The sequence below is a fragment of the Heterodontus francisci genome, chromosome 9 (assembly GCF_036365525.1).
Source record: "Heterodontus francisci isolate sHetFra1 chromosome 9, sHetFra1.hap1, whole genome shotgun sequence".
NCBI classification, from domain to species: domain Eukaryota; kingdom Metazoa; phylum Chordata; class Chondrichthyes; order Heterodontiformes; family Heterodontidae; genus Heterodontus; species Heterodontus francisci.
This window is the reverse complement of record NC_090379.1, coordinates 21,592,375-21,605,358: the sequence shown is the minus strand read 5'-3', so window position 1 is coordinate 21,605,358 and position 12,984 is coordinate 21,592,375. Positions and strand designations below refer to the sequence as shown.

Genomic DNA, 12,984 nt, shown 5'->3' with positions numbered 1-12,984 from the left:
GCAGTTGAAGCTAGAACAGTTGTTAATTTTAAATCTGAGATAGATGGATTTTTGTTAAGCAAAGATATTAAGGGATATGGGCCAAAGGCAGGTATATGGAGTTTGGCCGCGGATCAGCCATGATCTCATTGAATGGCGGGACAGGCTCGAGGGGCTGAATGGCCGACTCCTGTTCCTATCTTCCAATGTTCCTATGAGGCATTGAAAAGCGAGATCCTACAGGCACAGTGTAGGCATGTCCCCACAAAGATAAAGGGTGGCACTGCCAAATCTAAAGCCCCCTGGTTATCTGGAAGCTTACAGCGTAAGTTAAAGCAGAAAAAGAAAGCTTATGACGATCACAAAAAACTTCATACTTTAGAAAGCCTAGAGGAGTATGGAAAGTGCAGGGTTGAAGTAAAAAAGGAAATTAGAAAAGCAAAGAGAGGACATGAAAAATTATTGGTAGGTAAAATCAAGGAAAACCCAAAGATGTTTTACCAGTACATTAAGAGCAAGAGGATACATAAGGAAAGGGTAGGGCGTATCAGAGATGTACAGGGGAACTTACACATGAATGCAGAAGATGTGAGCAGGGTTAGTTAGTTAGTTATAGATACAGCACTGAAACACCCTCACTGTGTGAGTTTTTTGTTTCTGTCTTAACAAAGGAGAGGGATGATGCAGACATTGTAGTGAAAGAGGAGTGTGAAATATTAGATACGATTAGCATAATAAGAGAGGAAGTACTAGAGGGTCTGCCATCCTTGAAAGTGGATAAATCACCAGGGCCAGATGGATTGCATCCCAGGTTGTAAAAGGAAGCCAGGGAGGAAATAGCGGATGCACTGAGGATCATCTTCAAATCCTCACTGGATATGGGCGAGGTGCCAGAAGATTTGAGGTCTGCGAACGTTATATCATTGTTTAAAAAGGGTGCGAGGGATAGGCCAAATAATTATAGGCCGGACAGTCTGACCTTGGTGGTGGGTAAATTATTAGAATCAATCCTAAGAGACAGGATAAACTGCCACTTAGAAAGACACGGATTAAGCAGGGATCGTCATTGTGGATTTGTTAAGGGAAGGTCATGTCTTGCTAACTTAGTTGAGTTTTTTGAGGAAGTAACAAGGAGGATTGATGAGGGTAGTGCAGTAGATGTGGTCTACATGGATTTTAGTAAGGCATTTGACAAGGTCCCGCGTGGCAGACTGGACAGAAAAATGAAAACCCATGGGATACAGGGGAATGTGGCAGGATGGATCCAAAATCCAGGGACAGGAAACAAAGGGTAGTAGTTCGACGGATGTTTTTGCAAATGGAAAGTGGTTTCCAGTGGCGTTCCACAGGGCTCAGTGTTGGGACCCTTGCTGTTTGTGATTTATATTAATGATTTGGACTTAAATGTGGGAGGCATGATTGGGAAATTTGCTGATGACACAAAAATTGGCCATGTAGTTGATTGTGAAGAGGATAGCTCTCCAGAATGATATCAATGGTTTGGCTGAGTGGGCAGAAAAGTGGCAAATGGAATTCAATTCAGAGAAGTGTGAGGTAATGCATTTGGGGATGGCAAACAAAGAGAGGGAATACTTAATAAATGGGAGGATATTGAGAGGGGTAGAAGAAGTGAGAGACCTTGGAGTGCATGTCCACAGGTCCCTGAAGATGGCAGGGCAGGTAGATAGAGTGGTGAAGAAGGCATATGGAATGCTTTCCTTTATCGGCTGAGGTATAGAATACTAAAGCAGGGATGTAATGCTGGAACTATATAACACAGTGGTTAGGCCACAGCTGGAGTAATGCGTACACTTCTGGTCACCACATTACAGGAAGTACACAATTTCTCTGGCGAGAGTACAGAGGAGATTTACAAAAATGTTGCCAGGGCTTGAAAGGAGCAGCTATGAGGAAAGATTGGATAGGCTAAGGTTGTTTTCCTTAGAACAGAGGAGACTTGGGGGTGACTTAATTGAGGTGTGCAAAATTATGAGGAGCCTAGATAGAGTAGACAGCAAGGACCTGTTTCCCCTGTTGGAGAGGTCAGTTACCAGGGGACAAAGATTTAAGGTTATTGGTAGAAGGATTAGAGGTGACAGGAGCAAAAACCTTTCACCCAGAGGGTAGTGGTTGTCTGGAATTCACTGCCAGGAATTGTGGTGGAGGCAGAAACCCTCAACTCATTTAAAAGGTACCTCAACATGCACCTGAAGTGCTGTAAACAGCAATGCTACAGACCAGCTGCTGGAAGATGAAATTAGATTGGGCAGCTAGATTTTTCAGTCGGCGCAGACACGCAGGCACGCAGAAATCCTTCTGTGCAGTGATTTTTCTATGGTTCTATGGTTCTATCAAATTTTGGTTATCCTTTGCTGAATTCTAAAATGCTCCCAAATCCTCAGGCTTACTGTTATTTTCAGCAACGTTATAAGCCTCCTCCTTTAATCTAATGCCATCTTTAACTTCTCTTGTTAGCCGCAGTTGGACCATTTTTCTAATAGGGTTTTTATTCTTTATATTTGCTGCAAGCTAAGAATTGATTCTTTAAATGTATGCCATTGCTACAGTCATATCTTTCAATGTAGCTTCCCAATCTACCTTAGCTAACTCACCCCTCCTACCTACATAGTTTTCTTTAGATTTAAGATCCGAGTTTCAGACTTAACTAAATCACTCTCAAACTCAAATTAAATTCTATCATATTATAATCACTCTTTCCTGGAGGCTCCTTTGCTACAAGGTTATTAATTATTCATATCTCATTGCACAAGACTTGATCTAAAATAGCATATTCCCTAGTTGGTTTCTTGGCATACCTAGAAAACTATCTTGCATACCTTCCATAGACAACTCCTCCACACTATTACTGCAAATTTGGTTTGCCCAGTCTATTTGAAGATTAAAGGACCCCATGATCGCTGTATTACTTTTGTTACATGCATCTCTAATTTCCTAATTTATACTCTGCTCAACACTACAACTACTATTAGGGGGCCAATGAACTACCCACACCAGTGTTCTCTGCCCCTTATTTTTTCTGAACTCCACCCAAACTGATCTTGATTTTCTGAACTAAGAGTCTTTCTCTCTACTATATTTATCCCATCCTTTATCAAGGTTAGCTCCACTCCTTTTCCATTTTACCTATTTCTTCTAAAAGCCAAGTATCCTGGAACATTTAGATCCCATCCTTGGTCACTCTGCAACCACGTCTCCGTAATGGCTGTTAGATCAAACTCATTAATTCCTATCTGTGCTATTCATGTATTTTGTTGTGGATGCCTCATACATTCAGATACAATACCTTTAGTTTTATTGCTTTATTACCTTTGTTAAGATCTCCGCCCTTCCTGATCCACTCTGCTTAATTTTAACCAAATTGCTACTCTGTGATACAGCCTTGATATTTCTCTTGCTACTTTTGAATGTACTCTTTCCTGAATACTCCAACCACCACTAGCACCTCCCCCCACTCCCACACACACCTTCATTAGTTTATAGCCCTGCCTGCTGCCCTGGTTATTCAATTTGCCTGGACACTGATCCTAGCCTGGTTTAGTGGAGCCCATCCCAATAAACCAGCTCCCTCTTTCCCCAGTACTAGTTCCGATGCCCCATGAATCGAAACCCCTGCCTCCCACAACATCTTTTTAGCCACACATTTAACCTTCTAATTTGTTTGTTCCTTGTTGTCGTTATAGTTGTTGTTAAAGATTTTCTCACCAAAATCTAGAATCTTAGTAACTGTGGTACATTTCTCCTGTTCAACCCTTACATTGTATTTGATCATATTCTGATCAGTCAGATAAATGTTTCCAAACTGTTAGATTATTAACTAAATCTAGCTCATTACATATTACTGAACCTAGTATGGTGCTTCCTTTTGTTAGTTCCAGAACATATGGGGCTGAATTTTCTCAGCTCTTTTAGAAACTTAGAAAATAGGAGCCTGCTCCGCCATTCAAAAAAGATCATGGCTGATCGTCTAATTCAGTACCCTGTTCCTGCTTTCTCCCTATATCTCTTGATCCCTTTGGCATTAAGAAATATATCTAACTCCTTCTTGAATATATTTGATGACTTGGCCTCCACTGCCTTCTGCGGTAGTGAATTCCACAGGTTCACCACCCTCTGAGTGAAGACATTTCTCCTCATCTCGGCACTAAATGGCATACCCAGTATCCTGAGACTGTGACCCTGGTTCGGGACTCCCCAGCCATTGGGAACATCCTCCCTGCTAGTCCTGTCTAGTCCTGTTAGAATTTTATAAATTTCTATGAGATCCCCTCTCATGGGTTCCCTGCTCGCCTTCAAATCTGCACGGGTGAAAGCCAAAAGAGGACGAAATTGATCCCGACCCAATGTCACTTTTAGGGGATTTAACTGCCTACACGCATCCAAACCTGCGCCCCCTTGCCTTTTAAAAATCTATCATTAGCCCTTCAGATTATGCTGTAGGCTGCCTACATGCTGACACTAGTATGCATTATATGGGAACTGTACCTTTTTTTTTATAGGAGCCCATGTTGTGAATATGGTAGGTGTACACTGCTTAGGTGACTGCAATATTTATCTGCTAGAAAATTAATACTGTTTCTTCTATCTCAAACAGCTTTGTCTGCTTTCAAAAATTGCCTCATCTTCCATCCTGGCTACACAGGTTACCCAGATTATATCATTATTTACAGTGCTTGGCACTGAGCCATACCAGATGTGAATGAATTTTCAGCTTCATATGATATGCTGATTATTTATAGGAATTGAAACTGACGAATACATCAGTTAAACAGCATTGGACATGGTTCACTTGTCAGTGTTTGCCTGATGTGCACTTTACACAGAGCTGTCAACGTTAGGGAAATATTAGACATGACATTTATGATCATTAAATGTGACCACAGATTGAAAATTTATTTTAAGATAGGGAGTTGTGTTTATTTTTTTAGGTTGATATGCATCAAAGTAATTAAATAAGTGATTATCACTCTTAATGAGTGACATTTGGAGCATCTTTTTGCATTAATGGAAGTCGTGCTCACTGTTCCACTCCTTCATATTAATGTAACCCTCTGTATAGCAATTTACATGAGGATAGTACATAGTATTACATAGTATTTACAGCACAGAAACAGACCGTTCGGCCCAACAGGTCCCTCTCCGTGTTTATGCTCCATACAAGTGTCGTCCCACCCTTCTTCATCCACCCCAGTAACATATGCCTCTATTCCTTTCTCCCTCATGTGTCTATCTAGCTTCCCCTTAAATGTCATCTCAGCTACTCCCTGTGACAGCGAGTTCCACATCACCACTCTCTATGTAAAGAAGTTTCTCCTGCATTCCTATGACTATCTTATACTTAAGGCCGCTAGTTCTATTCTACCTTTTTTATGTTCATGAGTTCGTCAAAACACATTTGACTAAAATAGTCATTTCTGGGAGCTGTTGAAGTTGTGTGCATTGTATTGTCCATTTAAAAATAAATGTTACTATCTGTATTGCATATTGAGGCATATATTTTAAATATAGTTGTTGCAAATTGCTACAACCGAAGTTGGAGGAGTGCAATGTATCCCTCTAGTCCCACTACTCCACTGGTCACAACATATATTTAAAAATATTTTACTGGTTATGGATATGGCCAATTATATACCTTTATCAAATCCACCAACCGGGTTTCTTTAATAAACCACAAAATTATTAATTTATTATAAAGCAAGACTTTATTTAGAGATACAGCACTGAAACAGGCCCTTTGGCCCACCGAGTCTGTGCCAACCAATAACCACCCATTTATACTAATCCTACATTAATCCTATGTTCCCTACCACATCCCCACCATTCTCCTGCCTACACTAGGGGCAATTTACAATGGCCAATTTACCTATCAACCTGCAAGTCTTTGGCTGTGGGAGGAAACCAGAGCACCCAGTGGAAATCCATGCGATCACAGGGAGAACTTACAAACTCCGCACAGGCAGTACCCAGAACTGAACCCGGGTCACTGGAGCTGTCACAGTGCTAACCACTGCGCCTTTATTCAATATTGCTTTATTCAATAAAGATGCAAAGCTTAGTAACACACAAGTTGAAATATGAAAGTATAAATATATCCCCTTCTAAATAACCTAATACACACACACACCAATTAAAGAAAAATAAAGAAGCTTTCTCTGCAGAGATCAACTTTGCAAAAACAAAATTACTTTGGCCTAATACTTGTAAATTCTTGAAGCAAAAAAGGATAAGATATGAAATGTTCCAGATGATTTTTGGTCTGGTGTCCGGGTATATGTAGACAGCTGTCATTGGGATCTTTTCAGAAGCAGATCATTCAGGAGTTGTCAAGAAGTAGCCTTGCAGGCTTTTCGGGAGAATTCCTGCATCCGTGGTTTCAGCTATCACAGTGGATTCTCAGGGTTTCTCAAAAGAGGTGGAACAGAATGAGTTGGGTGACTTCTCTGTTAGCAGGATACACACCAACTGCACGCCAAACAATCCAAAAAAACCGAAACCCACTGTCCACCATAAATCTACGCATGTGACTTCTCTGTAAACAACTCCAAATGGTTCCATAATCCATAAGGCTGCAGCTGTTTACTTAGCTAAGACATGTGACTTCCAGTAAGTGTTTGTTTTTAAACCATCCCAAGTGTCTTCCAGTGACCCTTTTTAAAAAAACAAGTCCATCATCTCCTCAGGTATTTTCCACAGACTTTTAAAGATAAGTCCTGAAAAATATTAATAATGGAAGCACGTTCATGACAAAATAAAGGTAACAATTATGAACCCATGGAGATAAAAAAAATCATTGCGCATATGTGCATAATTTTTATTGAAGGAACTTTAGGCAAGGAATAGAAATCTTTGGTGACAATACACTGTCCGTTATTCTAAATATAAAAATAATGCTTTGGTTATCCAGAAGCAACAGGTATAAAAATTGTCTTCTCTGATTTAGTTCACCTTTTAAGGATGAAGAAAATATGTGATTTATTACTTGCAATTAATCAGAAATAATAAATGCATTGGTGGAAACCTTACAATTTAACAGCACTTAACTGTGGTAGATGATGATGGTAATGACTGTATCTGTCCGTCTTGGGAAACAATGGGCTGTACCCGGGCTACATGTCACTTCTAGATTGAATGTCATCTGTTGTGGCTGTGGAGGCTGACTCATGAGTGGTAGTCCTTTCCTCAGCTGGCACAGATGAATAGCATTGGCCCAAGGTCGACTGATGTTTTTTCCTTCCGCCAGTCTCTTTTTTCCGCCGTCTGGGTTGTTTCTTTTGTCCTCTGCTTTTTCCATGCCCTTCCTCACTGCTTGCCTCCAGGCACTCTGATCAGCAGCAAGGACATACCATGCATCATCTCCGATCCCGGTCAACTTGAGGTCTTGCTTGCAGACACCCTTATATTGCAGCTGTGGGTGACCTGTTGGTCTTGTGCCGATAGCAAGCTCACTATAGAGCATGTCTTTGGGGATGTGGCCGTCATCCATTCAGCTCACACGACCCAGCCAACTGTGACGCCAATGGCTCAAGAGGGCAAACATGATGGGGATCTTTGCACACTGGTGTACTTCCATATTCGGCACTCTGCCCCGCTAGGAGATGCCCAATATTTGTCTGAGGCAGTGGAGGTGGAAGCTGTTAAGCTGCTTTTCTTGGCTTGCATAAGTTGTCTATCCATGCTTCGCGTCTGTAAAGGAGGGTGCTAAGAACACAAGCTTGGCATATGCCGACCAAAATTATGGGTCAGGACATAGGGACTCCACCTTCCATCAACATCGACAACCTCACTCTGGAGATCTTCGATAGCTTCACATAGCTTGAGTCAGCAATCACCAGCAACCTGTCCCTGAATGCCCAAATCAGCACCAGGATTGTCAAGGCTGCAGCTGTCATGTCAAAGTTGAGAAGGCAAGTGTGGACCAACAGCAAACTAACTGAAAATACAAAGCTCCGCATGTACCAGGCTTGTGTTGTTAACTGCGGTACGGTCAGTTTAAAAGTCCACATTCCTCTTGACTCAAATTTGTGAGCAGCTGGACTGCACTGAGGAAACATTTATTTTTCTTTGTGCAAGAACTTAGTTATGTTGAACTTGGAATCCATTCTGAGGCCTTTAATTAATCCACTGATAGCCCTAACAGCTGAACCTCCTCACTTATTGTGAATAATATCCAGAAAATAGTGTTTTTAGTCCAACGCCTTTCATTGATTTGGTACATTTTGACAATGTGCCGTCATTACTCAACATTCCACAGGCCCCTATATCTTATCCCTATGATCGTTGCTTGGAGCACAGCCGAATATAAACTGGACACACTCCATCCAGTCCTTGGTTCTGTGAGACATTTGTCAGATACTTTGTTGTGTAACTACTGTTTCTGCACAAAATTTAATTCTCTTCATTTCGTTTCAACAACTCTGTACAGCTCTGGACCAATGATGGTCAAGTTTATACTTTGCTTATTTGCTGAATTGTTATGTTTTGCAGGAGCAAATCTGACCACCAGTATAGGAACAATAAAAATTGTCTTCACACCAACTATTTGCAAACGCCAGTGTATTAACGGAAAGTGTTACAACAATTGCAAGAAAGGTGACCCAACCACCCTTTACAGTGAAAATGGTCATGGTCCTGTATCCAAATCAGGCTTTCGAATCTGTAAGTATATTTACTACTGTTGATTTGTTTTTAGGTAAGAATAGCCAAATTTGTCTTCCTGTTACTTTGTTTACACATATTCACAGTTTCAAAATTGTAAGGCATCGGGAGGCAACAACGTGCACAGGTGACAATCTAATCTGTCCAACAGATTAATATATAGCTTAGTAAGACTGAAATCACATTGGAATGTATCATTTGACCTTTCAGGACACTTAACGGAAGATTTTAAATTTGGCAGACTTCAGACTGGTGGTGGAAGACGTGCTTGCATTGAAGTCCTTGCCAGAAGGTCCAAGCCACTTTGTGAACAGGTCTCACTTGGCTATCACCAGCAAGCTGTGAGCACAGAAGCAGTGCTCACAGGCAGCTTTCCAGTCAGGAGACTGGTTGGGAATTCCACCAGATCCAACATGGAACTGCGCTGCAAGATTTTCTGAAAGTGGGGGTCTGCAGGCCATTATGGGGGCAATGGGGCCATTGGTAAGGGGATAATGTGGATGGGCCCAAAGATTTCCATGGGGCCAGGAGATGCACACGCCTCCTGGCCCCACAAAAATCATCTTTTAAATATAATAGAAGCTAACCTTTTCTGAAGAGCCGAGTTAGGTCGCTTGAAGCCTGGTACCAATGGGCAGGATGTGTGCGGTACATGCTTCACCCATAGGTATCTTAAAATTGTGTTTGGGTTTTGTGTATGTCATAGCAGCACAATTCTGACCACATATCACTCAGACTGTCTATTTCCACTACTCTAACATTATCCCCGCCAAAGCTCATCTGCTGTTGAAACCCCCATCCATGCCTTGTTATCTCTAAACTTGACTGTTCCAAAGTACTCCTGGCTGGCCTTCCACATTCCATCCTCCATAAGCTTGAGGTCATCCAAAACTCTGCTGCCCTTATCTTCACTTGTATCAAGTCCTGTTCACCCATTACCTTTGTGCTCACTGAGCTACACTGGTTCCTGGTTAAGCAACGCCTCAATTTTAAAATTCTCATCATTGTTTTCAAATCCCTCCATGGCTTTGTACCTCATTTCTGCAATCTCCTCCGGCCCCACAACCCTCTGAGATATTTGTGCTCATCTGCTTCTGACCTCTTTTTTTTAATTCATTCATGGGATGTGGGCGTCACTGGCTATGCCAGCATTTATTGCCCATCCCTAATTGCCCTTGAGAAGGTGGTGGTGAGCTGCCTTCCTGAACCGCTGCAGTCCATTTGGGGTAGGTAGACCCACAGTGCTGTTAGGAAGGGAGTTCCAGGATTTTGACCCAGCGACAGTGAAGGAACGGCAATATAGTTCCAAGTCAGGATGGTGTGTGACTTGGAGGGGAACTTGCAGGTGGTGGTGTTCCCATGTATTTGCTGCCTTTGTCCTTCTAGTTGGTAGAAGTCGCAGATTTGGAAGGTGCTGTCTAAGGAGCCTTGGTGCATTGCTGCAGCGCATCTTGTAGATGGTACACACTGCTGTTACTGTGCGTCGGTGGTGGAGGGAGTGAATGTTTGTAGATGGGGTGCAAATCAAGCGGGCTGCTTTGTCCTGGATGGTGTCGAGCTTCTTGAGTGTTGTTGGAGCTGCACCCATCCAGGCAAGTGGAGAGTATTCCATCACACTCCTGACTTGTGCCTTGTAGATGGTGGACAGGCTTTGGGGAGTCAGGAGGTGAGTTACTCGCCTCAGGATTCCTAGCCTCTGACCTGCTCTTGTCGCCACGGTGTTTATATGGCTACTCCAGTTCAGTTTCTGGTCAATGGTAGCCCCGAGGATGTTGATAGTGGGGGATTCAGCGATGGTAATGCCGTTGAATGTCAAGGGGAGATGGTAAGATTATCTCTTGTTGGAGATGGTCATTGCCTGGCGCGAATGTTACTTGCCACTTCTCAGCCCAAGCCTGGATATTGTCCAGGTCTTGCTGCATTTCTACACGGACTGCTTCAGTATCTGAGAAGTAATGAATGGTGCTGAACATTGTGCAATCATCAGCGAACATCCCCACTTCTGACCTTATGATTGAAGGAAGGTCATTAATGAAGCAGCTGAAGATGGTTGGACCTAGGAGACTACCCTGAGGAACTCCTGCAGTGATGTCCTGGAGCTCAGATGATTGACCTCTAACAACCAAAACCATCTTCCTTTGCGCTAGGTATGACTCCAGCCAGCGGAGGGTTTTCCCCCTGATTCCCATTGACCTCAGTTTTGCTCGGGCTCCTTGATGCCATACTCGGTCAAATGCTGCCTTGATGTCAAGGACAGTCACTCTCACCTCACCTCTTGAGTTCAGCTCTTTTGTCCATGTTTGAACCAAGGCTGTGATGAGGTCAAGAGCTGAGTGACCCTGGCGGAACCCAAACTGAGCGTCACTGAGCAGGTTATTGCTAAGCAAGTGCCGCTTGATGGCACTGTTGATGGCACCTTCCATCACTTTGCTGATGATTGAGAGTAGGCTGATGGGGCGGTAATTGGCCGGGTCGGACTTGTCCTGCTTTTTGTGTACAGGACATACCTGGGTAATTTTCCACATTGCAGGGTAGAGGCCAGTGTTGTAGCTGTACTGGAACAGCTTGGCTAGGGGTGCGGCAAGTTCTGGTGCACAGGTCTTCAGTACTATTGCCGGAATATTGTCAGGCCCCATAGCTTTTGCAGTATCCAGTGCCTTCAGTCGTTTCTTGATATCACACGGAGTAAATCGAATTGGCTGAAGTCTGGCATCTGTGATGCTGGGGACTTCAGGAGGAGGCCGAGATGGATCAGCAACTCGGCACTTCTGGCTGAAGATTGTTGCAAATGCTTCAGCCTTACCTTTTGCACTGATGTGCCGGGCTCCCCCATCATTGAGGATGGGGATATTTGTGGAGCCACCTCCTCCAGTTAGTTGTTTAATTGTTCACCACCATTCATGGCTGGATGTGGCAGGACTGCAGAGCTTAGATCTGATCCATTGGTTATGGGATCGCTTAGCTCTGTCTATTGCATGCTGTTTATGCAGTTTGGCATGCAAGTAGTCCTGGGTTGTAGCTTCACCAGGTTGACACCTCATTTTGAGGTATGCCTGGTGCTGCTCCTGGCATGCCCTCCTGCACTCTTCATTGAACCAGGGTTGGTCTCCTGGCTTAATGGTAATGGTAGAGTGCGGTATATGCCGGGCCATGAGGTTATAGATTGTGGATGAGTACAATTTTGCCGCTGCTGATGGCCCACAGCGCCTCATGGATGCCCAGTTTTGCGTTGCTAGATCTGTTCGAAATCTATCCCATTTAGCACGGTGATAGTGCCACACAACACGATGGACGGTATCCTCAATGTGAAGCGGGACTTCGTCTCCACAAGTACTGTGTGGTGGTCACTCCTACCAATACTGTCATGGACAGAAGCATCTGCGGCAGGCAGATTGGTGAGGACGAGGTCAAGTATGTTTTTCCCTCATGTTGGTTCCCCCACCGCCTGCCGTAGACCCAGTCTAGCAGCTATGTCCTTTAGGACTCTGCCAGCTCGGTCAATAGTGGTGCTACTGAGCCACTCTTGGTGATGGACATTGAAGTCCCCCACCCAGAGTACATTTTGTGCCCTTGCCACCCTCAGCGCTTCCTCCAAGTGGTGTTCAACATGGAGGAGTACTGACTCATCAGCTGAGGGAGGGCGGTAGGTGCTAATCAGTAGGATGTTTGACCTGTTTGTTGTGCCCATGTTTGACCTGATGCCATGAGACTTCATGGGGTCTGGAGTCGATGTTGAGGACTCCCAGGGCAACTCCCTCCCTACTGTATACCACTGTGCCACCACCTCTGGTGGGTCTGTCCTGCCGGTGGGATAGGACATACCCGGGGATGGTGAAGGCAGTGTCTGGGACATTGTCTGCAAGGTATGATTCCGTGAGTATGACTATGTCAAGCTGTTGCTTGACTAGTCTGTGGGACAGCTCTCCCAACTTTGGCACAAGCCCCCAGATGTTAGTAAGGAGGACTTTGCAGGGTCGACAGGGCTGGGTTTGCCGTTGTCATTTCCGGTGCCTAGGTCGATGCCGGGTGGTCCGTCCAGTTTCATTCCTTTTTATAGCGGTTAGATACAACTGAGTGGCTTGCTAGGCCATTTCAGAGGGCATGTAAGAGTTAACCACATTGCTGTGGGTCTGCAGTCACATGTAGGCCAGACCAGGTAAGGACAGGAGATTTCCTTCCCTAAAGGACATTAGTGAACCAGATGGGTTTTTACAACAATCGACAATTGTTTCATGGCCATCATTAGACTAGCTTTTTAATTCCAGATTTATTAATTAAATTCAAATTCCACCTTCTGCTGTGGTGGGATTCGAACCCATATCCCCAGAGAAA

The 12,984-nt window shown here is 43.7% G+C and overlaps 1 protein-coding gene across 4 annotated transcripts in view; it reads left to right on the top strand.

Moving 5' to 3' along the window:
- The window catches only part of LOC137373618 (latent-transforming growth factor beta-binding protein 2-like), a 773,188-nt gene that overhangs the window by 165,028 nt on the left and 595,176 nt on the right, over positions 1 to 12,984 (top strand). For all 4 annotated transcript variants that reach the window (XM_068038663.1, XM_068038661.1, XM_068038660.1 and 1 more), the window contains exon 5: positions 8,482 to 8,652. In XM_068038663.1, coding sequence (XP_067894764.1) covers positions 8,482 to 8,652 — 171 coding nt within the window. The remainder of the gene's footprint in view (positions 1 to 8,481; positions 8,653 to 12,984) is intronic.